The sequence below is a fragment of the Rattus norvegicus genome, chromosome 1 (genome assembly GCF_036323735.1).
Source record: "Rattus norvegicus strain BN/NHsdMcwi chromosome 1, GRCr8, whole genome shotgun sequence".
NCBI classification, from domain to species: domain Eukaryota; kingdom Metazoa; phylum Chordata; class Mammalia; order Rodentia; family Muridae; genus Rattus; species Rattus norvegicus.
In genome coordinates this window covers 154,515,839-154,542,962 of record NC_086019.1, presented here as the reverse complement: position 1 = coordinate 154,542,962, position 27,124 = coordinate 154,515,839, and the positions used below count along the sequence as shown (strand labels likewise).

Here is a 27,124-nt window from a genome sequence, read left to right as displayed (position 1 = left end):
CAATTTAAAACTATGGAGTATAAATAATATTCTTTATTGGAAGTCTGGCTTGTTTGTTTTCCTTTTCCTTTTATGTAAATACCTATTTCAGATTAGAGATGGAAACATGGCGTACTTGTCAAAGCTAGATCATGATGGAGGCTCATCACTTCAATTAACCACTGTTGCCTTGAAACAGCCCGGAAGGCATCCACTTCCAACTATTTACAGCTTCCCACAGGGTTCTATGTGTATTAGCTACACGCTCATTCTACCCATCATGCCTTACCCTCAGCAGGAAGGCTGGCAAATTTCTATTAGCTGTCAAGCTTCAAGTCAGAGGTGACTTCACAGTGAAATCTCTCTTGGTTGTTCCAGATACAACTGGCTTGAGATGTGTTTAATCCACTTTCGATTACAGTACTTCCCTTCATCAGAGTCCTTTAAAAGACTTAGCAAACTTCAAACCACTCCTGTGCCTGTGTCTTGTCCTACACTAAAAGTCTTCTAACAGCAACAATTATTTTCAATTAATCTTAATATCTAAGACTTCAGCACAGTGCATAAAGCATACCTGTCATTTAAAGGATTATTGAATAATAGTGACCCTCAAGTTACACCCTAATGTGTCAGACACACACACTCTCTCTCTCTCTCTCCCTCCCTCCCTTTCTCCCTCCGTGTGTGTGTGTGTGTGTGTGTGTGTGTGTGTGTATTGCACATACTAGTGCTCCAGTTTTAATGTTATTTGATTGATACCTGAAATCTTTTAAAGCATATTAAAAGGCACCATTCCCACCAAATCCTTCCGGCTATAATGGTTTTTAAACGTCAAATTTGTCAAATAATCATTTGAGAATAAAAGATGATATTAATATTGTATTTTGCATAGAAAAATAAATTTCAGAAGAGATATTTCTAACCCTTATATTATCACCACCTTGCAGGTTTGGGTTAGTACAACAAATATTACATTGCTTTTTTCAGACACTATATACCATAACTAAGGCTTTTTCAGAGTCATGCAGATAAGTAATGCTAAAGAGATTAAAAGTAATTATATTAAAACATAAGAGTAAAACTAAGTCTGAAAACATAGGTAAGAGTTTACTGTACCCCATATGGTGAAAATCCAGGAGAAGTCCATATGTGAAACTCTTTACAAACCTTGCTTTCTCAGAAAATAAACTTACAAATTATGAAGTGCAAAAGCCAATTATAAAAAAATATGTACACCGACCTAAAATTGAAGGTAATTTATTCATAAACAAGCAAGTTCATATACAGTGCAGATAGGAACACACATGGTCTGCTTCTGCTGTGTCAGAAAGAATCAGAATTGAACACAGGTTACCCAGGGTATTAAGGATTTATTATGCAAAGGTCATCCAAGTTCAGGCAAGAAATCCTTAGAAAAAGTCTTTCCTTATGAGTTGAAGTAAGACAGAATTCAAACAATCCAGACAACTGTTAGAAGTTACAGAAGGGAGGCACTTTCCCAAAGAGGAGATCTGCAGCTCGCTCTCTCTCTCTCTCTCTCTCTCTCTCTCTCTCTCTCTCTCTCTCTCTTCCAAAATTTAATGAGTTATCAAAACAAGTGTTCTTTAATGTGAGTTGCCAAGTTTCTTCTGAAAGAAGTGCTTTATTTATTTATTTATTTTGAAAAAGAAGAGAAGACAAGGACTCACCCACTTTACAAACAAGGGAACTGACCATAATTTGAAATAGAAGGTACTAGAACAATTCACATTAGTGTTTTGGGATACACCCCATTTCTTAAAACCTATCAGGAAGTTTATTCATCCTACCACATTCACCTGGGAAATGAATTCTTAAAGTAGTAAAAAAGTAAAGCCTACAGAACTCTGATTCCTCCAGGCTGCAGTGGTGGGAAATCTGCTCCAGCCATGGAAATATAAATACTACCTGTTTGAAGTTCAAATGCAAAGCAAGAAGGTTTACAAAAGTGAGCAGCAGGGAGCTCTCCAATAAAACTTGTAAACACACAAAATGAAACTTTAGCACTCAGACACATAAAACACTTCCTCTACTGAAATAAAAAAGGAAACACTTTACATTGACTTTTAATTTTTTTCAAAAATCCTATTTTAGGGTTTAAACTATCTCTCTATATATTTTTTTCTTTCTGAAAGACAATCACTTTTTTTTGGACCTGCTTCAATTAGAAATACAAACTCGGGGAGTGGGGGGGGGGGATGCAAATTCACTTAAATTATGCAAGTGGAATTCCACAGCTGCTCTCTCTCAGTCTCAGTACTGAATGAATAGCGTCAGATAAACCTTTCAAATAATAAAGTCCTGGCTTATGACAAGGGGTAAATCTTCCAAACTTGAGCTCAACTTTGGAGCCTCATTAGCTCCAGCAAGTGAATGTCAGCGAGGTGACAGCATCCAGGTAGCGGCACCAGGCAGCCTAACCCGGCAGCCCACCCTGAGCTGAGAAGCTGTGTGATGAATACTACCGAATTCCTGATGCTCATCATCCTCTTTTCAACACACAGGATGCTAGGGTACCCCGCCGATCACATCCTAATTCTACTCCAGCCTCCACATTCAAACCCCGGGAGCTCCTAGAACAATGAAGCTGCAGGAACACGGACAGTTTACAGCACTTTCAAACGCAAAGACTAAATTCTAATTTACAGCATGATCCATAGCTTGTTACCTCCTCTTGGTTTCTTGGTGCTGGCCTGCGGAAATAATCCTCATTTTTTTCCTCCCCCCTCTCCACCCTCCAAGTGTGAGCATGAACCTGAATTACAAACAGTTAAACCTGAAGGTCACTTCACAACAGCGTTCCGACTACACGCTCCCCCAGAGAGGCTGCAAGGCAACAATAAAACAAAAGCCTTCACAACCACCTGTAATAATCTGCCTGCTCAGCCGGCCATCCGAAAAGTCCTGGCGCTACACAAGGTAGACATTTTTTTGCAGCTGGTTTAACATGTACATCATGCCCAGTTGCCGTCTCGCTTCCTCTTACCTTCACGTTAGTCCGGAGTGCACAATAACATGCAAAGAACATTGCAGTAAATAAGGGGCATATGGGCCGGTGATCAGCTTCTCAGCACAGCGCAAGCCCCACACACACGATCCTGGGCATGTGCTGCTAAGGAGCATCCGTTCCCTCTGTCAGTTTGAAAATGCATTGATCCCTGTTTCCTCTGACTACAAAACGACATGTCTTGAAGGCACTGAGTGAGAGCTCAGAATCTCTTCATTGGCTATATATAGCATTATGCCCAGTAATTTCAATTAGCCGAGGATTCAGCATCCGAAAGTTAGAACCTCAGTTGCTTTTCCTTCTAGCATTTTAAATCACTGGAGGAAAAAAAAAGGAGGGGGGAATGAGCTCACCCAGGAAGGAGGGAGGGAAAGGTGAAGAATTGAAATTTAACCAATGAATTACTTATATTTCTGGAGAGCCCGAGTGTTGTCCTATTAGATACTTTACCATGGGATTGCATCTGGCAGACTGTAGATGAAGAGGGAACCCTTTTCCCTTTGTAGCCTAACAGCTCTGCACTACATTCCAAGCTTTTCTGATGCAGTGCCCTGTTTGGCAAATACTACAAACCACTGCAAACGTGCCTCACTCTTCCATTTCTCTGGGTGGCACAGAGCAGGACCAAAAGGTTCACTGTCTCATAGAGTCCCCTCAAACCTAAGCTCGGTCCACCAGGGGTGCTCTCCAGTTCCAGGGCAAGGAAGTACCACCACTTACTGCCCTGTCCTGGAATCCCATCAGGTCTGTCTTCCAGGGATATTTAAAGTTCTTAGGCTCTCTAATAAAACCATGCATCCAAATTCTCCAATGCTGTGCTTTGTTGACAAACAATCCCATCAGCGGTGCAGGATGGGATTGGAACAAAACAGGGGGACAACTCAAACACAGTGCAGCAGCAGGATGTGAAATGATATAAAATGTTCAGCTGGTTCAGCAGAAAGAGAGAGAGAGAGAGAGAGAGAGAGAGAGAGAGAGAGAGAGAGAGAGAGAGAGAGACTGCCATGAATCCATGAGGAGGGGGGATTTTTAATTAACAAACATTTTCAGTTCTTCCTGTCTGTTGCTATCCTTGACAGGCAAGAGATACTGCAAATTAATTGGCTTTTTATTCAGCCAAGGCAGGGTTCTAAACTCTTTTTCCAGCTTCAGGAAGCCCTAATGCTCAGCTAGAATTCTAAAGCTATCTGGCGAAATGCGAGCAGACATGAACAGTTCTCACTGCAGTAAAAATAGTGGGAGGAAAAAGATTGGTGATGTCTTTGCCACAGCAACAGGGAAGAACCGCATCACTCACAGGGAAAAAAGCTGCAGTGACTTTTAGGGTTTTTCTTAAACGTGTTTTGCATAAGCCACCTCCCCTTTGGAGCCTGCAGCAATACTGAGGCTCTGGCGGTGTCTCTGGGCATCTCTCCTGGGCAGTGAGGTGAGGATGCTTCAGAGGGGAGAAGGTAATTCAGAGAGAGCAATTAAAGAGTTAGGTTTTCTATTTCCCTCTTAATGATAAGTGTTCAGAATGTGTCGTCACTTCTGACTAAATAGCTATTTTGGGCTGTCATTGTTTGTGGCTTTTTTAGGAAGAAGAAAAAGCAATCTTAGCTTAAGCTGGAGACTGTTTAGCAATGAAAGAGAAGGGAGCCACTTAATTTGATTCCCAGCTCTGTCTGTCATAGTAGACTAGGTAATTACAAACTGTAAGTGCTTGTAACATAACTGTGACTTCCAGGGCAGTTGAAAAAATGGCTGCCCAGGTCCTATCACTCCCCAACTTTTATTAATGGCTTCAAAGCAGAGCCTGTCATTTCAGTTCATAATGCTTCCCTCTCCAGAGGTCATAGCAGGTTACCTATCCTGCAGTTCTTCCCAGTAAATGAATACAAACACCGGAAGCTGTGGTAAACAGGAGGAGGATTTAAAACTGCCTATCTCCACTAGGGTTCAGAAGATTCTCAGGAAAAGGAATCAATCGACAAATGTACTGTGAAGTAAATTTTTCACTAGGAATTAGAGTAATTGGCACCTTATATGTTTTTATTGGTATTTTGGTGGTCTCCAGTCTGTTTGGTACCCAAATATAGGAAGAGAAACGTAGTGTCACAATCTCAGAGATGCTCACTAGTAGGAAATAGATGAAAATGAAGTTGGAAGAACTTAGAGTTTTAGCCACATATTTGAAGTGTGTACATTCCAAAGGAAGACTGTGGTCTTGAAGACCTATCTAAAACTCTCAAGTAGGCTTACCTATCTCAAAGAATCCCAGTGCAGAATTGGGCTATAGCTGTGGATCTGCTGTAAGAATACAAGGATAATGGCCATCTTCACTTTTTTCCTCATAGGAAAATAAATCATTAACTTGAATCACAGGGTCCAATAGAAAGGTCCTTTATTAATGGACTCCTAAGATGTCTCAACGGGTAAATGTGTTTGCCTCCCATACCCCACCTCACCTGCACACAGTAAGTAAGTAGGATTTTAAAACGTGTTCTCTATTCTTAGTCAAAAACTACACTGTGGTAGGTAACCCACAGGAAGAACAACATTTACTATTGTAAAAGAAAATTCTAACTGGCTACAGAGTTTTGGAGGAAGTGGAGTAAATCTACGTTTCAATACTACAAATAAGTAATCTTAAAAAATATCTTTGTCAAACTTTGCCATTTGAATAACAGAATAATGTGTAGATCATATTGTGGTTGAGAATATTAAAGATGAATCATGCCAGCATAAACCTAGTTGAATCAATGGGCTAGGTATAAAACCAAAACTGGAATCAGATTAAAAGAAAACATAGTTTTGGTTTTATATAATATTGACGAAGGGACCAACATTATATCTGGAAAGATAATTATGACTATGAAAAAATATAAACTGCCTTGATAAAGAATATACAATAGTAAATAAAAAATTAGATAAATATCTGCTTCATAATTGATTGGAATTTCCTTAAAGGACCTTTCTTCATAAATCACTAAGAAAAATAAAGTAAATTTTAGACAAAAAGTAATAATTCAAAAGTGACTACAAATATATTAAAAATGTTCCAACTCTTATTTAGGAAAAAGTCTAAAAATTAGAAAATGTTTTTTAATTGTAGATTCCTTTTGATGTAATGGTTTAATCTCTAAGAATATGATCTAAACACATTGATTAAAGCTTAAAGAACTAATGAAAGATATGTAAAAAAAACAAAAAGAATTCAACCCAGGTGTATGTAGGTGGTATTGAGTATACATGTTTACATGGTGGCCAGCATATAGATGGAAAGACACCCATACATGTGCATATGCATGTATGTAAAGGTCAGATGTCAATGCCAGGCACATTCCTCAAACTTTCTGCACCCTATTCTTTTGAGGTGTGTTCTCTCAAAGAGTCTGGTACTCTACAATTTGGGTAGGCTGGCTAACCTCAGAGGACACTTATAAGCAACACTGTCATTCTTGGGCTTTTTTTCCCCTCTGGGTACTGATGATCTGAGCTTAAATCCGTATGCTTCCACTGTAAGCCCTTTACCAACTGAGTCATCTCTCTAGACCCTGGTTTGAAACTTTAACAATTCTTTGAAGTATAACCTAGGAGCTGGAGAGATAGCTCGGTATTTCAGAGTTTTTGCTTTTCTTGAAAGGGACCTGAGTTTGGTTCCCAGGACCAACATTGCAGGTAGAGGAGTTGATGACCCACTGTAACTTCAACTTAAAGGGATCTGATGACCTCTTCTGACCTCTGTGGACACCTGTATACATATGTGAGCATGCATGCACACACTGACCCACAGACACACACACACACACACACACACACACACACACATCCAGTTAAAACTAAAATGACTCAAAAATAACATAGATTTGTAAAAGAAAGAAAAGATAAAGCAATGTGAGAGTAGGATTTGTTAAAAATAAAACAGCACCGGCACTATTAATAATTGTAAGCAATTCATATTGATTGACATCATTTTTCTTATCTGTAAAATTAGGATGATGGGCTCCCAAATTCTGTTTTACATGTAGTTAGAATACCTTTGTAAGTTGGACTTTTTGTTTTGTTTTGTTTTGTTTTGTTTTGTTTTGTTTTAAGATAAACCTGATCAGGTAATATGAGTGGTAAATAACCACTGGGTCTAATCCAAAACTAATAGATTAAAATTTCTGTGGAAGGACCTAGGTTTCAGTATCTTAAAAACTTTCCTATTTGGCTAAAGTTAATACTACTGCCTTAGATCAGGGTTCATCAGCAAAGCCATTCAATAAAACAATGGGTAGTAAACATCTGAGGTTTGTAAGATACAGGATCTGTCATAGCTACATGATACTCATGTTCTAACAGCAAAATATTCTATATAAATGCTTTTGTGAGGGGCAATGTATAATCAATTTTTATGAAACTTCACTAATACTCATTAAAATTTGAGCTCTATACCATGTTATGTCATTGACTGATTCCTGGTACCAATTAAATAAATGAGTCTGAGTGGAAGCTCAACCCTTTTGAGTAAGGAGTTGAGTGCTGTAGACAGAGCACTTCCTTGTCATGAAATTAGGCCTTGGGCTTCCAGGCACATAAAGGAAACAAAACAAACCTGGGTTTAAATCCATTTTCTGTCATTTCCCAACTGTGTGACCTTGTGCTGGTTACATAACCCTTCTCTGATACAGAGTATTCCTTGGCCAAATAAAGAGTACAAACCAACCCCACAATAATGTTTCAAGAGTGAAAATAATGAAGCTTGCAAACTTCCTCCCTTCCTACCTGGAGCATAGTCATTCTAATCACAGGTATTTTGTAGTGCAAAAGAGGCTGCAGAGAGAAGGAGGTAAATAAGACACTGCCTTCATACTCTAACAAGATTCTGTATCCCCAGAACACTGCAAGCTGTGTGATGATCCAGCATTTATTCTAAGCAGGTTTTTAAGGGATTTCAAGAAGTTTAGTTCTCTTACACACACACAGAACTGGCTCACTGCCACTGGAATTTCTTGAACCTTCTTTGGAAATTTTCTGAAATAATAAGAATAACTAATTTACAGGCTACAAAGCACATCAAAGCATATTATAAGTTTTTGGTAAGGCATCCCTAATAGTGGAAAAGAAATGTATTACAAATACATTAATGTATCAAGGGGAAGTGGAATCTCTTTGATGTCTGCTTATCTTTAAAAAATCCATATAAATGTTAAATGTAAGCTGAAAATATATCTATATTTGTGTTAGTGTTTTTATATTACTTACAGGCTTTGATTATTTAACATATTATGAAGACTACACAGTAAGGAACTGTCTGCTATGCACAGTACTGGGCTTGCTAGGGTATTCCTGCCTTACTTCAAAACTTGATTCTTGACACAAACATGGAGATGCTTCATACTAACATTGAAGTATAATGACTCTCTATGTCTAGTGTAGAAAACTGGTACAGTGCTTGGCTAGAAGTTTTAGATGTAAACAGAATTGATGGGCTTATTCCAATACTCAATTTTTCTAATTCTCAAGCTCAGAGAACATTTCTCAGAAAACTTGGTATGTAAAATGTGATTCAAAGATATTTCAGATATGTCTCTACTTATAAACATAAATATTTTTAAAGTCCCATTCATAACTACAATAAAATGGTGGCTATAAAGACCCGTTTTGACAAAGAATTTCAAATTAAAATAATGTAAAGGAAGAATGAGTAGACGCTGAAATTTAGCTGGTATTGATGGAAATGCCAAAAGATGACTCAATTGCTGCTTTACATCTGCATATGCAAACAACATGGTCATGTGAAATAAACTAGCTTCTCAGATGTTGTTGACATCAGGAACTGCTTTTGCCTCCAGCAGTGATGTCACCTATGCATCTGTTGTCATGGCAACAGCCATACATTCCCATCATACCTTTGGCTCAGCTCCCACCTTTGTCTGGGAGCAGTTATGTCACATTTCAAATAAAAGGCAGACATTTCCTGCCCCTTTTCCTCTTTTCTCTCTCTCTCTTCTCCCTCTCTTACCACCCCTCCCCCCTCCTACCTCTGCCATCCCACTAAACCCCCTCCACGTGAGACCATGTTGGCCTGGTGTGGTTTGTCTGGATGCAAGCCACAATTTCCATCCCAACAGATATCATAAGTGGCCCTGTGATAAATCACATAATATTTTTAATTAGAGTAAACTCTTGGTCAATATTAAGCAAAGCAAAGTTTATATGGCAGTAAAATATCATTTAACCCAAAAATGTATGTTTTTAAAATTTGGTGCACATCAAGTCTGTGTAAGGCTAGCTATGGGCAAAGTACATTAGAGAGGATTGGATTTCCAGCTCTGTAATTGTTTTCAAATTTCTAATACAAAGAGCTGTCCAGATATTGGAAAGGAGAGGATGAGGGTTCACTCTATAACAAGTATTCTCTCACAAAGACTTTCTCCCTGTTCCAAGTCCTAACTTCCAGCAATACCTCCTCACAGTGCTGCTATAACTAAAACATGCCCTCACAATTTAACAAAAACCACTCAAGAATCTCAAAGGGGCTAGCGCTTGTCCTGATAGAAACACTTACAGATACACCTGGGAGCAAATGTAGGCACAAGAACCAAAAATCCCTTTATATTCTGTATCATAATTATTCGAGATCCCATTCTGCCCTATGAATTTCCATGTATTTCTTCAGAGCCTATTCTGTCTGTAAGAAGACCTATCTAAGGATCCTGACCTTTACCTTGAGGTGTAGGTGCTGAAGGACAGTGGAATAGATACACTTTACCTAAAAGAGAGTAGAGGAAGCTTCAGAGAAGTTCTGAGTCAAAACCTGAACATTCCTTAAAGACCAGATCAAAGCTCATTTTTCTGAGGTCTTCCCTCATAGCAGTGTTCCAGACTTCTTAAATACCTGTAACATGCATTGTCTCTCCTTCTGTACTCAGTATTTACCGATGCACGGTCTGCACTGGTCACCCATTGCTTCTTGTGCCCCATATTCATGCCCTTGACCTTACAATAAACTATCAACAACAGAGAACAGGTTTCAACTGAAAAACAGTTCACTTGGTGAAAAGAGTATCTTTTGAATTATTTTACAAACTAATAGATTGTTAAGTAGCTTCCCTTCAAATAAAGAGGTGAAAATTTAACTTTTGTTAGTTAGGCTCAAATAGTGCCTGAAAATTTTATGGGAGTCTTTGAACAATGCCCTTTATACTTTTCCAATGGTAATTTCAATTCCTCTCCACAGACTCATGCTTCAGAGCTTCCTCTCTGCTCATTCGGCTTAGCAAATGTCTGCCCTCTACTTCATGGTGGGAAAAAAGTTCTCGACGTCTATCATCAAATAAATTAAAACCAAGAATGGGAAACTCTTTTCCCAAACTTCCTGACCTTTTGTTACAAAGACATCACTCACTCTAAAAACCCTCTGAGGGGCCAATGCCCCTACCATTAGGAAGACTAGCATACCTACGTATTATTTCTGTTTGAGACATATCTGTGTACTTGTTGAGGTTTCTCCAAAATTAAAAAAAAACATACAAAACCCAACAAAATCAGAGCAAATCATCAAAAATGATCTGGTTTCACACCATCAGCATTCATACGCATCACTAAAATGATTAGAGTACAAACTGCACCACCACTTCCTGTCATCCTCTTGGACTTTAGCATCCCTTCACACCAACCTATTTTAAAAGCCAACACCTTGATCTCTTTACCTCTGACTAACTCCTTAGCACTCTAGCTAGCTTACCTCATACCTCAACCCCAACACACAAGCTACTGCTGTGGGCATGGCAGTTGACATGCCATGCAGCCAGTATCCATTTCTCCATCGCATTCCAGACAGCATTTCTGAAATTGTGAGCAAGACACTAATTAAGAGCTTTTTTAAAAATAAGCTGCTTTGGTCATAGCATCTCCTCACAGCAATAGAACAATATCTAAGACACAAACAATGGGTGACTTATTGAGTCATTTTTTTCAAATATTTCTAGAATTTGTGACCTCCCCCTATATCTGTGACCATCATGTGTATCCTTATGTTTTCTCTTTTCTCCAGAAGCTTGCTGAAGAAGGCACCAAAATGTTTACCTCAGATGTATTCTTGATCCCTTCAAAGACACTTTTGACATATACTTTTAAATATCATCTTTAAGAGGCATAAACCAGAAAAAGCCATATCCCCTTTTAATATAGCATCTTTTCTTTGTAAGAAACAGACTATATTGTTCTGAAACACTGATGATTCCTCCTGCTCCTCAGGAAACACTTGGAATGTCTACAAACATTTATTTTTTAACTAACAAAATTTGGGGGAGGGTTTGACATTGGCAGGGAATGGGTAGAGCTCAGAAATGTTTCCAAACTTCCTTTGATACTCAAAAGAGCTTCCCATGACAAGTAATTATTCTGCCCAAAATGCCAGTGATGCTGAGAATGAAAAACCATGGTCTGGATGTAAAGTTAGGTTAGAATACTAGAAAACCCATCATATTTTTAAATGAAAATTAGGACATGACTACTCCTGGGTATGGCTGAAGAGAATGATGGTAGATATGAGGGAAAGTACAGACAAAGGCATTTGGAAGAGTCCAGACTGAACATGGCAAGCAGAGTAGACCAGACCATAAGAAGTCAGAGAAGGGGTGGGGTCTGGGAAGTGAGACAGGAATAGAAGAGGAAAGGAGTCCAAAGACCAAGGAAGCATACAGCCAAAACAACTGAGGTTAATAGGAAAGAGGAGCTGGGGAAAGGGAAACAAAGCTCACTGGCAGGAGAGGTTTAAGGTTGGAGGTAGTCAGAAAGGAGCCAGGACTCCATACAAGTGACTGGTGCTAAGAAGGCTAAACTAACCAGCTTGGTTATGTTAAATGGCACCTCAGTGAGCCATTTGTCCTGGGTTTCTTTGAGGCCTAACAATTCTGATATATTTAATAGGTGCTTTAAAAGTGGTATGGCAAGATGCCACATACCTACTGCACGCACTCTGGAGGCTAAGGCAGGATTTCATGTTTGAGGCCAGCTTAGATGACAGTGATGATTGCAGCCCCAAAACAAGTTCAGTGTATGATGATGCCCTAAGCTGCTTCTTCATGAAAAACAGAAACTTAAAGGAATACATGCTTTCAAAAGCATCTGACAGAATGCCTTTGCTTTCTACATGAGTCATTTGTGGCCAAAAAGAGTAGTTAAAGTTACTGAACTGGACTAGCATCTTGTTAGTTCTTCTGAGTTCCAGTTCTGTGTTCATCTCCCAGAAAAAGCATTTAAACATCATGTTTTCCTTCATAGCTCTGTGATGGTGTATTGTAAACAATATGTTATACCAGCAGTTACTGAGATACAGAAAAGTAAAATATCTCTTACGAAGTAGTGAAGCCACAGTTTGTCCCCTGCCATGACCTTCTTGTGAGATATCACCTCATTTTGCTATCATATCTAAACAATGTCTAGTATAAACTTCCTAGATATCAATACACATGAATGAAATACAAGCTACTTGTGTGTTTAAATGTTTTAATGAATTTATGTATGTATTTATTTATCTATTTTTATTTGTGTGTATGAAAGGGACATTCGAGAGTCAAGCTCTGCTTCTGGAAGTCAGGTCATTCCTTCTACCGTGTGGGTTTTTGATTGAACACAGGCTTGGCCTCAGGTGCCTGTAACTATTGTAAATTTAAACATTGAGGCTCTTGAAGGGAATTACTGACTTAAAATTTAGAATTTTAGGGACCCTTTGTAAAACTTTCTCCAGCCCCTACTATTCATTTTTAAAATCAAGACCCTTTATACAGATTTCATGTGCATTTTGTTTGTGTCTAAGTAATTATAGTTTAAAACTAGACTATGATCATAATTAATATTTGTCATTGTGCTCATTCCTCTTCAGCTGCTAAAATACACACAGAAATCAAAAGAAAATGTGATCTGCAAATGCTACCTTTTCCTCAAACCTATCAACCATTTTTCCTAATGGTAGCCTGGGGTGCTTAATTATGAGCAGACAGGAAATGAGAGTAACAAAGTTATTAGTGGCAATGCTTCAAATTACTTAAAAACATTTGCCTAATTAGCAATCAATCTAATATATAGATAAATTATATATATGTATGTATATATATATGCATATATATATATATATATATGAAAGACATGTGAGATACAAAACAACATAATTATTTATAAAGGGAAAAAATTTAAAGTTACTTATTACAAATACAGAATTATATTCAAAATGATTTTCGATAACTTATAAAGGGTCTGAAAATCCCACTCAAAGTCATATTAAGTAAGTAATTCAATTTAAGAAACTAGATATTCAAGTGGACAAGACTACATGTAATCTAGCAACACAATCTGGGTAGCAGATGACCACAAGTGGCCAAGATTCAATGCAGTGATGCAATCGATGCAAGATCCATGCAATGACTTGGCATCCACTTCCCCTGCCCTGATCTTTGCTCCCAATCAGGACAAGATAGGACTCTCTCCTCAAAGTAATCACAGGAGGTCTACTTGTTAAAGCATCCCATTTGTGGCTTTCCCAGGCTAGGAATGCTTTGGATCTGACTTCTCTCTACTAATGTGAAATGCTACACACATGAAGTCTCACCGACATGGCTGCCTAAACATGAGTTTAAAAAGTATGATACCAACAGAAATAACAAAGTGGCTGGGGAAAAGTCTATGAGGCCTCGATTCGAAACAAAAATCTATAGGCAATCAAGGGATGCTGAGAATGAGAGAAGTAGCCTTCAGGGAAAAGCACACCAATTGCCAAATGGTCAGCCACCAAAACATTCATACTAATAACACTATACAGATTAAGCAGGTTTTATTAGGAAGCTATATCTATATCTATATCTACATCTATATCATCTGTATCATATCTACATCTATATCTATATCATCTATATCATATCTACATCTATATCTATGCATATGATAACAATTAATGAAGAAAAGAAGCTATGAATTTGAAAGGGAGTGAGAAATAGTATGTGGAAGGGTTTCAAGATGAGAAACAGAAAGAGAGAAATCCTTACACAATAGGATGTAAATATTTTTTCCCTAGCTCCTTTGAGTCCCTGAAAATCAAACTGAAGCTAGCGCTCTCCCTTTCTATATAGAAAACCCTGAGGAAGCAGCTGCTGCCTATTAGATCATCTTTGCGTATTCTTAATAAATAATGTCAGAAACTGGGCATTGGTGTTAGAGGACTGTTAATTTTAGTTTATCAGGATTAATGCTATGTTTTATCTATTGTCTTAGCATAATTAACAACATAGTCTTTTCCTATAGAGTATCTTTATTTAAAACAAATTGTTTGGATATTGCGATGTTAAGTAAATTTGCTCATTAGACAAAGGAATTAACAAAGAGGTGTTAAGTAACTGGGCTTGACAAGTAATAAGTGGCAATAAGAAGTGAAGCAGGGAATTAGGTTCTAACTTCCACTCTCTGTCCTTGAAGTCAACTGTGAGGTTAGCTGAAGAAGGCCCTACTCTATACATAAGAATTTTTTTTCTTTTTCTTTTTTTAAACATTTTAATTGATTCTTTGTGATTTTGCATCATGCATCCCAGTCCTACTCATCTCTCCATCCCCTCATATCCTCCCTCTGGCCTGCAACCTCTACCCCCAAATAAAATGCATGCACGTGTACATGCGCGCGCGCACACACACACACACACACACACACACACACACACACACACACACACACACTAAAACAAAACAAAGCATAGGAAACATCTCATCCTGGAATTGTAGTATGTCATAAAGTTTTCCAAAGATCTCTCTGCTGTGTGTTCACACATCTTTACTTGCAAATATTTGTTGCAATGGGTCATTGGTCTGGTTTGAGGTCTCTGACTTCTGTGACACCATCAATATTAGATCCTCACAGGGACTCCTGGTTATCCTGTTGTAGCCCTGTGTCATGATGATACTGCAACTTTGGATCAGCAGAATTGGCCTTTTCATGTTCTCCAACAGTTCACAGATGATGTAGATCTATAGATATAGATTTTGGGTGATCCATTTCAACGTCTTGGATCTGGGCTTAAGTGAGAGCTGAGTTGCTTAGCATGCTGGTTCTCTCTTATCTGTACCACCAGGGTGAACTCTCCAGCACTGCTCCAACTAGGAGACTTCATGCTACCATCTGCAGGAGACAGGGTCAGCTTTGCTGATCTCATGCCCCCAGAGCTGGCTCACCTGCCACCACACCTCTAAAACCAGCTCTACTGTAGCGCCCACTAGAGGCTCAGGGCTCACTCTCCCAAGTGCTGCAGACTGAGAGGGGCTGAGGGACTGGGTCAGTTCCTTTGCTTTCATATCCCTGAGGCTGGATCACCCACTCCTTTGCTGTCGTGGGCAGCTCTACTAAGCTTCTCAGGTTTGCCCTGAGTGCTGCAGCCAGGGAGGGTCGGGGACAGGTTGCTTACTCTCATGACACTGAGGCCAGGTCAGGCTTTAGTAACCAAGTGATGGGATTTGAAACATTTGTAACACCCCTGAAAGATGGTCCAAGAGTTCCCAGGGCACATTCTTCTCCATTCTGGAAGACATCAGATCAGGCTAATTGCCATTTTCCTTTCTAAATCACATAGTAGGCCATCCTTTGTAGATTTCAGACTTACAACGTCACTCTAGCTTCTCTGAAAACAATTAACAGTTGTCTCCTTTTGTGCAATCCACAGGCAACCATTGGACTGAGGACAGGGTCCACAATGGAGGAGTTAGAGAAAGGACTGAGGTAACTGAGGGGGTTTGCAACACCTTAGGAAAAATAACAGTATCAACCAACCAGACACCTCAGAGCTGCCAGGGACTAAACCAGGAACCAAAGAGTACATACACATGGAGTGACCCATGGCTCCAGCTGCATATACAGCAGAGGGTGGGCCTTGTCGAGCATTAGTGAGGGAAGAGGCCCTTGGTTCTGTGAAGGCTCCATGCCCAAGTATAGGGAAATGCCAGGGAGGGGAGACAGGAAGAAGTGGGTGGATGGGTGGGGGAGCACACTCATGGAGGCAGGGGTGAAGGGATAGGAGGTGGGGTTTCTGAAAAGGAAACCAAGAAAAGGGATAACATTTAAAATGTAAATAAAAAGAGATAAACATTGATGTAGTAGAATATGAAGATATGAAGATAGGCAGGAAGGCCAAAGAAAGCAAGGGGTGGGGCTTGATTGAGTCAGTCCAGAATAAAACGTTTTCAATTTTCTGATCACAATGTTGCATTCTCAAATGAAGATATAAATTTTATCACTTAAGATTTTAGCTTACATAAATACATTGCATTTTTCTGTGGGTGGTATGTTTAAATTAAGGTTACTTGAACTAAGGGGCTACAAAATCAGAAACAAATATGCTTAAACTAGAAGGCTATCTCAAGATGGTGGAGATAATTTCTCTTCAACTCACCAATATAAACCTAGCAAGATACTTGCCAGGTACAATATTCATATCATGACCTTGAAAAGTTATATAATTTTTTCTCTCAGTTTCAATGGCTCTGTTTGTGAATCATAAAAAATAAAATCTATTGTAAGATTGTTATACAATACAAATAACATAGACTATGGAAAATCCTAGCAGATGTTTGCTATGTAGTGCATGCTAGCTAGACTTTGCTACTATTGTTTTTATTTCTGTTGTTACCTCAAAGGTCATATTTAAGGGGACATATTGAGGAAATCTTCTGCTAAATGCCTCCAGCTAATGTATTCTGATTATTTACACTTAGATGGATCTCAAATTAGACGGCAACCTGCTTAGCTGTCACTCACATTTATGCATTTTAAGGTTAGCAGCATCTGCACTGAGCTAAGAATATGCTTGATATCTGGGAGATTTCATACTGATTTTTCCACTGTTCTAACTTTTAATTCCAAGAAGATTAATAAAGAAAAATCTGTGGCTGCCTGTGGGTGTTGCCTATTTCTGAGCCCTAGTCAGAGCAAATATGGTTATTTCAGTCTCATTACTAGAAAAGTAAAATGAGACCATTTTGAAATAGATGTAACAGACCTCCCGTTCTTTCTTATCAAGTGACAAAAATCTTGAATGACAAACAGACTTCCTGATTATATTCATGATCATATGCAGATAGATACACCATAAATATCTGGATATCTGAAAGCACCATTAATGACTTTCTGTTCAGCTCCTACCAGGCACCATTTCTTCTAGGCACCACAGTAAGGACTGGGCATACAAGGTGGACAAAGCCGTACTTTTCTTCCTTCACCGTCTGTTTCCCAGTTGCTCACACACCTTGACTGGTAATATGCACATTGCTCCCACAAGCTTATATATGTTTATATACACAAATGCATATTTGCAAAGTGAGCCTTTAAGGCTAGATATATACACATGAGCTTGCAGGAATATTTGAAAATGAAAAATAATAAAAGTTCATATTATTGAAAGAAATGATGGAGTGTATTGGCTATGGGGCACTGCCTCTTTATATATTTAATAATTTACTTTAAATCTAGCTTGATTTTGCCTTACTGTAGCTCATATTTAAAGGACCTTAGAAGACATGATCTCTGTATTTCCATCTGAGCAGGGAAGGCATGAAGGCCACCTTGGGGATGAATGTGCCTTACTGGTTTTTATCATTGCCTGGAGCACATCTGTATTGAACCCTGCATATGCTAACAGGAAATGGCTAACATTTTAAGAAATACGCTTCTATTTACAGTGCATGTATCCATTGAATTTACAAGGACTCATTATATGCTAGAAACCATGCTGAGAGTTTTCTAAGTCTTATGCATAATCCTTGCAACAACCCTATGTGGTAGAAATTATCTTCATTTTAAAGAAAAATGCAAGTTTGTTTGACCTCAAACACTGGTATACTCTGTGAAACTTTGAACTTCATGCAGAGGGCATGGTTAAATTCAAGATAAGAGTACTTATTTTATAAAGCTATTGGGATAAAAAATGAGGTAAAACACACTTCTTGTATATTCACAATCAAGGTGGGAATTAATTGTTAGGATCAGAGGATAAACATAAATAAAATGTCTAATACTTATTAATCTTCTGTTCTAAATTCTGTGCATAAGTCTCCATTCATTTATGTGATAGCTATTCTTGGTTGTCAGCTTGACTACATCAGGAATTAACTAAGACCACACAGAGATTGTTTTTCATTGAATCATTTGAAGCAGGGAAGACCTACCTTAAATCGTGGCCTCCCCTTGTGGTGGCAGCCTGGATAAAGGACTTGAAAGAACGAAATGATTTCTCTTTGTTCTTCCTCCCCTGGCATGACAGCCTACATTTTCACGATTCCTGCATATAGTTAAGAGTAGCTGAGATATCCAGTCTCATGCACTGGGCAATTACTAGTTTCTTGGACTGCTCACTGGGAGACAGCCATTGTTAGAATATTAGGACTCTAACCTGTAAACCACATATAAATTCATTCTATCGGGTCTATTTCTCCAGACTTATGCAATATGGATTTAACTTTCAGAGCTATGAACATATTATACATTTAAATAGTGTATGATTATTTCAGTTTTCATATTCAGAACTGTATAAAGAATAGGAAAATATATGCAGTTCATTCCAAAAGGAGGCAAATCTTTCTAATTATATACATATATATTGATTTAATATATACCAAAATAAACTGTTTTCTTTCTCCATTAAAGATTTTATGACTTAAGTGTTACTGCTCCATCTCTTGAAAATGCTTGACTGAACTTCATTTACCAATAAACCAGTCACTGAAGAGTAGACTAAGGAAACTGCATATTTATAAATTGTCTCTTGAGTATCCATTGTCCACAGAAGATAACCTTATAGAGCTTGTAATATGTCCATTTGGGATAAACAATTTAACAAGTAAGTAGATTTCTTTTCACTCAGAGTAGCAATCTAATTATCCTAACTTCTTTCCCAAAGCACCTTTTATCAGCCATTAAGTATCCTGAAAATTCTAAGAGGCAAACTAAGTCACCATCTCTAATGACACCAATAGCATGCCCTTTGTCTTGGTCTGAAAGATTAAAACTAGAAGTCCATTTGATTCAAAATTTTAACAGGAATTAAATCCTTAAACATAACACTACAAAAAAGCTTGGGCACAAAGTAGAGAATTTATGTTTAGGTCTCTACCTTTAGCTTGTCAAGATGTATAATGGATAGTGAAAGGACCTATAAGCAAATGATGATGAATTGACTCTAAAGTCTTATCCATCACATGATCTTCTGTTTATAAGTAAACAGTCCCAGACCAAATGATTGAACAGATACATCAGGGTTCCATATTTCATCCTCTAACCTGAACCCCATCTACACTAAAACACATTTTCCCATTTGCATTTATACCTGTTCTAAATTTAGATTCAAGAGCCTCCAAGACCTTCCTTGAGCTGGACCTTCTTGGCCTTTCCAACTTCATTTCCCTCTGTGCTCTTGGTTCTCGGAGGTTAATCTCTCCACTTACACACTCTACCTTGCAAATTTGGTCTCATAAAACCTTTCGGGTCCCGTGCTGCTGAACAGGATTAGACCTTCATCACTTTTTAACTGAACCATCATAATAATAACTTGCTGACCTTCTTGGTCATTTTCTTACACCATTTTCTACATTTCTTCATTGCCTCTGCATTAATCTCTTTAAGGAAACCCATCTACTCCTTACATTTTCTGAGGTACGGTTTGGATATTTCTATAGTTTCTATTAACTGCTGATTAAGAACTGAATGCTTCCTAGAACTTTGATAGCCAACTGCGCCATTATTCCTGAGTCATATATTCTGCTAGATAAACATTGACAATTTCATGCCTGAAGTTCTCCAGATGTACAATGTCCATATTTCTAGTTTGCTTTTGTAGTTGTCTCTGTCTAGTTCTCCAGATGTACAATGTCTATATTTCTAGTTTGCTTTTGTAGTTGTCTCTGTCTAGTTTTCTCCTCTTCCTTTTCTAACCAACCCACTATCTTTTTGTCCTTCTCTCACTCTATCATGTGGAAAGAAAGAAACACTAAGAATTAGCCAGAATGAATACATTTACCTTTTTAAATATCTAATTTGAATTTCAGCTCAGTTATATTTAGCATGGTGATTATGAACAAATGACTTAATTCTTTTGATTCTTACACACTTTATGAATGAAATGATAGTTATGATTCCCTGGCTTTCAGAACAATAGTGAATGTATATCAAGATAATATAAATATAAGCACCTAGAATAAAGTAGTTACTGTTCCATAAGTCGGGCTCCTTTCTCCTTTCCCACTTATTTCCTACACTGAGGGACATACATATTCTACAATGCAGTGATAATCATACCTTCCTTTTTCTAAAGTCCTTCAGGAGGGCTCCTGCATTCCATATAGTGATAGACTGTCTCGTTTCTGGGCTTAACTTTCTTTCTAAACACTGCCTTTCAAGGCTTTGTTCTAATAAAATACAATACTGCAACTTCCACAGCTCTACAAAATTTTCTCTCACCTCAGGGATTATTCTGTTTCCTATTCCATGAACACTGACTTTAACCTGCCTCTCCACAAATATATTCTACATAAATTATTATCACACAACTTTCCCAAACAATTTTATTATTCTTCTTGCCATTATGAGAGTGATGATCTACGTCAGTCATGGTTACTATGGATTTTGTTAGTGTCATGTGTAGCTAGCCACTTACCCAAGTCCAATGGCTCGCATTAGAGCAGGTTCGGTTTTCTTCCAACACGTCACTGTGACTTTTCCTTTTTCTTCATTTGTGTTCTCAAGGAGCAGTGGCTGAGGAAGTCATTTTAGAAAACAAAACTACCTCTCATCTAGACTGTGAAAAGTAGACAGAACCAAAGAGCAGTGGGCAGTGTCCTGTCAACGCAAATAATGCACAAAATAATGACTCCTTTCTATTTCATTGACTCAATACTTATTTAGCACTTTCTCTGTGTCAGGCCTGTGCTAGCAGCATATCATACGCTAAAGATAAAGGTGATGATGAAATAGACCTTTCTGAGTAGATGTTATGGCTAGGAACTGAGGTCAATCATGTTTCTGTTTGGAATGATTATAAGGGGGAGAGAATCCCACTGACTCTCATTCTTTTGAACGAAGCTGTAATCACACTTTAAGCATTGGGGTGACATAAACTTCCTGAGACTTCCTCTCTTTGCTCATCTTCTGGCTAATCTGTCTACCAGCTGGGATTAAAATTCCATGTGAATACAAGCTTTTTCCCCACCACCATGAACCTAACCCTTATAATATTATCAAACACAGGAAATGCTTGATAAATATATGTTATGCACTGTGCTAAGTTCATTTACCATAATCCATATAATTTATGGGTTCACATTTCTGTTCTGTACACTTAACAAAGTGGCCACCATTCTCTCAAGGACCAGTCAGTGAATTTTATTTATTTATTTATTGATTGATTGATTGATTGATTGATTTACCAGTTCTCTTTTATAACCATTTAGCTGTTATTGGAGCATGACAACATTCATAGATAATATGAATATATTTGTACAGGACTGAATTATAAGAAACAGTTGGTTAGGGACAGTGAGATATTTCAGCAAGCTAGGAGACTTGATACCTAGTTTGAGGTCTGAGATTGATTACCAAGATCCATTAGGTAGAGAGAACCAGTTTCCAAATGTTGATTCTTGATTTCCATCCATGTGGAACATGAGTGTGTATACATGCATGAGTATACATGCACACAAACACAGGCATATACACCAACACACACAAGAACACACAAACACAAACACATACATATAAACACATTCACACACATTCAAAAATGTGAAAAAATTATCTAAAAGCAAACAAGCTGGCCTTGTGCTGAGTTTGCTCATTTTTTATTTTTATTGAATATTTTTTACTTACATTTCTAATGTTATTCCCTTTTCCGGTTTCCCGGCCATAAGCCCCTATCCCATCCCTCTCTCCTTCTTCTATAAGGGTGTTTCCCCTCCCCAACCATTCCCCATTCCTGCTGCCCCCTGCCCCTGACATTCCCCTGAACTGGGAGGTCAAGCCTTGGCAGGACCAAGGGCTTCTTCTTCCATTGGTGCCCAACAAGGCCATCCTCTGCTACATATGCAGCTGGAACCATGGGGCTCTTCATCTATAGTCTTTGGGTAGTGTATTAGTTCCTGGGAGCTCTGGTTGGTTGGTATTGTTGTTCTTATTGGGTTGCAAACCCCTTCAGCACCTTTAATCCTTTTTCTAATTCCTCGAATCGGAGCCCTGTTCTCAGTTCAGTGGTTTGCTGCTAGCATTCACCTCTGTATTTGACATGCTCTGGCTGTACCTCTGGAGACAGCTATATCAAGCTCCTGATAGCATACATTTCTTGGCATCAGCAATATTGTCTGGTTTTGGTGACTGTATGTATATGGGTTGGATTCCCAGGTAGGGCAGGCTCTGATTGCCCTTTCCTTCAGTCTCCAAACTTTCTACATATCCCCTCCTATGAATACTTTTGTTCCTCCTTTTGAGAAGGACTGAAGAATTTGCACTTAGGTCGTCCTTCTTAAGCTTCATGTGGTCTGTGGATTGTATCTTGGGTAATTTGAGCTTTTGGGCTAATATGCACTTATCAATGAGTGCATACCATGTGCAGATTTCTGTGATTGGGTTACCTCATTCAGGATGATACTTTCTAGTTCCATCCATTTGCCTATGAATTTCATGAAGATAATGTTTATGATAGCTGAGTACTACTCCATTGTGTAGATGTACCACATTTTCTGTATCCATTCCTCTGTTGAGGGACATCTATGTTCTTTCTAGCTTCTGACTATTATAAATAAGGCTGCTATGAACATGGTGGAGCACATGTCCTTGTTTTATGTTGGAGCATCATTTAGGTATATGCCCTGGAGTGGTATAGCTGGGTCCTCAGGTAGTGCAATGTCCGATTTTCTGAGGCACCTCCAGACTGATTTCCAGAGTGGCTGTACCAGGTTGCAATCCCACCTACAATGGAGGAATGCTCCTCTTTCTCCACATCCCAGCATCTGTTGTCACCTGAGTTTTTGATCTTAGTCATTCCGACTGGTGTGAGGTGGAATCTCAGGGTTCTTTGCTCTAGACACTCTTGACATTTTCATTAGGGAAGGTTGTCACTTACTCTGCTTTGCAATGCCTGGCATCTAACAGCAGTTCAATACTACAGCCTTGAGGATTTGTTCTGGTCACTGTTCTAAATACTTCCTAAGTACTTCAATATTTAGTCTTCATGGCATCCCCTACGCATTTGATTTATTTTCTTTATTTATACATGAAAACCTTCTAGACCATGCACATTAAGTGACTGACTTGAGGTTCCATGGTGAGTAAGCAGTACAGGATAGACTTGTTGGACATCAATGGGAGGAAAGACCCTTGGTCCTGTGCTGGTTTGATGCCCCAATGTAGGGGAGTTCCAGGGTAGGGCAGGAGTGGGTGGGTGGGGGAGCACCCTCATAGAAGCAGGGGGAGGGATGATGGGATAGGATGTTTCTGGAAGGGAAACTGGGAAATGTAAATAAATAAAATATCCAATAAAAAAGTCACAAAAAAAATGGGAAATGAAGTTGGAGTCCAGGATTTGAGCCCTTACTCCTTATGGGATTGCATCTGGCAGACTGTAGATGAAGAGGGAACCCTTTTCCCTTTGTAGCCTAACAGCTCTGCACTTCATTCCAAGCTTTTCTGATGCAGTGCCCTGTTTGGCAAATACTACAAACCACTGCAAACGTGCCTCACTCTTCCATTTCTCTGGGTGGAACAGAGCAGGACCAAAAGGTTCACTGTCTCATAGAGTCCCCTCAAACCTAAGCTCGGTCCACCAGGGGTGCTCTCCAGTTCCAGGGCAAGGAAGTACTACCACTTACTGCCCTGTCCTGGAATCCCATCAGGTCTGTCTTCCAGGGATATTTAAAGTTCTTAGGCTCTCTAATAAAACCATGCATCCAAATTCTCCAATGCTGTGCTTTGTTGACAAACAATCCCATCAGCGGTGCAGGATGGGATTGGAACGAAACAGGGGGACAACTCAACCTCAGTGCAGCAGCAGGATGTGAAATGATATAAAATGTTCAGCTGGTTCTGGGAGGCAGAGACAGCTAGCTAGGTAGAATTCTATTCCATGAATCCACGAGGAAGGGGGGAATTTATGCCACTTGTTAATAAATGAGAATAGAATATCTTTACAGCTCTAAGCAGAGGAGTTCAGAGTCTATGTAATATAAGAGTACTTCTCAAAGTCTTTTAGAGAATAAGCACCTACACACACCAATGTTTTTCACTCATTTAATTTCATTAGAAAGATTCAACAGATCCAGTACATTTACACAAATAGTTGTTTTACCACAATTTTAAAAGATGCTGTACCATCCCACAAGGACACTTGCTCAGTTATGTTCATAAATAAAACTTTATTTGTAATAGCCTGAAACTGGAAACAACCTAGATGTTTCTCAACTGAAGAATGGATACAGAAAATGTGATACATCTACACAGTGAAATACTACTCAACCATTAAAAACAGGACATCATGAACATCACAGGCAAATGAATGGAACTAAAAAATATCATCCTGAGTGAGGTAACCCAGATCCCAAAGGACATGTATGACTCCTGTCTCCTGTTGATCTAGCACAACATTCTTCTGAGAGGCTCCAATGGAAAGAGATGCAGAGACTCAATCCTAAACATTAGATGGAGCTCCAGGAGTCTTATGGAAGAGTTGGGAGGACTGAGGTATCTAAAGAGGGCAGGGCTCCACAGGAAGACAACAGAGTCAGCTAAACCCTTGGGGCTCCCAGAGACTGAGTCACCAGTCAAAGAACAAGCATAGGCTGCACATATGCAGCAGCTGAACAGCTTGGACCACATGCTGGTCCCCCAGCAACTGGGGCAGGTGCCTGTCCCTTAGTCTGTTGCCTGCCTGTGGATCCCGTGCCCCTACATAGACAGCCTTGCCTAGCCTTAGTGGGAGATAATGCTGCTAGTCCTACAGCGAATTGATGTGCAGGAACAAGGGGTGTTGTGCTAGTGTGTCGGAGTGATATCCAGAAGGGGCTTTCTTCTTCTCACTAAAGTAGGGAAAGATAAAATGGGCGGGGGCGGTTGTATGATGCAGTACTGAGAGAATAAGAGCTGATACTGGTTTGTACAGTGAATAAATTAATTTAATAAAAAAGATAACAATTTAAAAACTATATTAAAAACCTAAAAGCTTTTTGCCTTTCAAATATTTGCTGAAGAAAGAAAGAGAACTATTAATTTTTCTCCATGTTGGCATGCTGACTGCTGTGGCCTATGCAAGTCTTATATAGGCAGCCATATTGTATAATACTTCATCCCTGTCCTGTTCAGAAAAAAAAATCACACAGCAATTATTGTAGCCCTTTTCAGGATCATACAGTATTTCTGACACCTTTCCTGTGATGTTTCCTGAGTCTTAGATATATGGATTGCATTATAGATGCCCATGGTAAGCTCTCATGGCCATTACTATCTGCATTTTGAGCAGTTTTGTTCCTCTGTACCTGAAGAAGCTTTGATGAGATCTGAGAGCCACACTCATCCATGGTTTTAACCATGAATATTTAGAGAACATTTTGATATAATCATGGAGTAGCAGGTCCACCTCTAATGCCCATGACCATTCCATTCTTGGTAAGTTTATAGTATTACGCATGTGCTCTGTCCAAATGAGTGGGATTTAGGTCCAATTAGGCAGCTTGTTGCTTTCCCCCAAGATATCCATGCCACTATGACACCCTTGGAGATATCTTGGTGAGATTGTTGGTAACTCCTCTCCATTGATAACTTAAGTAACACCATCTGACATTGTGAGAGCTAGCCCTTGACACAGAGTCATTCAGGTCAGGTACAGCTTGATTTCTCTTAGTCCTGTGACTGAGGCACATGATAACTTCAGCGATACGGTCTTACCTTGATGGTCTAGCAGGCAACCAACAACAATAAAAATAGTTTATATCTGTCTTGGTGCTCTCTTAGAAATGCATCCCAAATCAACTTGAAGTATTTTCTGTATGGCACTAGGTTTTTTAGTAACATACTCTCTGGCTCCTAGAATAGGTTATATTACCATGTGGGCTGCATTAAAATTATATATTCATCTTTGTATATATGCATAATATGTGTAATTGTAAGTAAGCTTGCAAAATAAAGATTTTCTAGTGGTTTTCCCATAACTTCTTAATCTTACCTATCCCTCCTCCTTTCTTTTCCTTCTGCATTACCCTCCTTCTCCCCCGTACAGTTAAATGCACCCTACATTTTCTTCTTTCCTCTTCATAGCACCTAGTCCTCCAATGATTCCTCTAAAACTTCCCTCCCACACACAGATTCTATAGTTATACACACAAATATGAAGGCTGTGATTTAGGATCCATAAATAAGAGAGAATGTGCAGCATGTATCTTTCTGGGGTTTGGATTGCATCGGGCAGTATACTCTTGTCAAGTTCCACCCGTTTACCTTTGAATGCCACGATTTCACTTGGCTTTCCACCTGATGGGATTTCGCAAGACCGCACCATAGTGAAAAGTCCGTGGCTGCTGAGGAAGATGGACCAGTAGCAGTGCAAACCAGTGGTCTCCTTGTTAGTTTTGCTTTTTAGATAAGACCCCAACCCTAAGTAGTCAGTGCTAAACACATGTGAGACCAACACTAGCTGGACACAGACACAGTAGGTTCATATGTCTGTTTATACACACACACACACACACACACACACTATATATATATATATATATACATATATATGCATACATCATGTATATTTCAAAAGCAAATATTGAAGAAGTCATGAATTCAAGAGGGAATGTTTGAGGGAACCAGGCAGATAGTGGAGGCAGAAATAGTGCAAATATAGTATACTCCTATATGATAATCTCAAATGAAAACATATCAATAAAAGTTTATGCACAGATTTTTGTAAAATAGTTAAACTGTTATTGTTTTAAAAAATATACCAAATTGACATTTGCTCAGTACCTATTCAGTGTCAAACATTGTTCTAGGCAACTTACATATAAATTAACCAATTGTAGCCCTACAGCAACACGAAAAGAGGGATTTGGTTATGATTATCACTTTGTAGATGGTGGAGATGAAGGCAGAAAGAG

At 38.8% G+C, this 27,124-nt stretch overlaps 1 protein-coding gene across 16 annotated transcripts in view; it reads right to left on the bottom strand.

Moving 5' to 3' along the window:
• The window catches only part of Dlg2 (discs large MAGUK scaffold protein 2), a 2,051,694-nt gene that overhangs the window by 1,373,276 nt on the left and 651,294 nt on the right, over positions 1 to 27,124 (bottom strand). Inside the window, exon 1 of one of the 16 annotated variants that reach the window (XM_039089393.2) lies at positions 2,984 to 3,849. The exons of 12 other annotated variants lie outside the window; for them this stretch is intronic. In XM_039089393.2, the coding sequence (XP_038945321.1) occupies positions 2,984 to 3,025 (42 nt within the window). In that variant the 5' untranslated portion in view covers positions 3,026 to 3,849. Of the gene's footprint in view, positions 1 to 2,983; positions 3,850 to 27,124 lie in introns of those variants that run through there. 3 more of the 16 variants (XM_008759648.4, XM_063272712.1, NM_022282.2) reach the window with 3 other exon arrangements.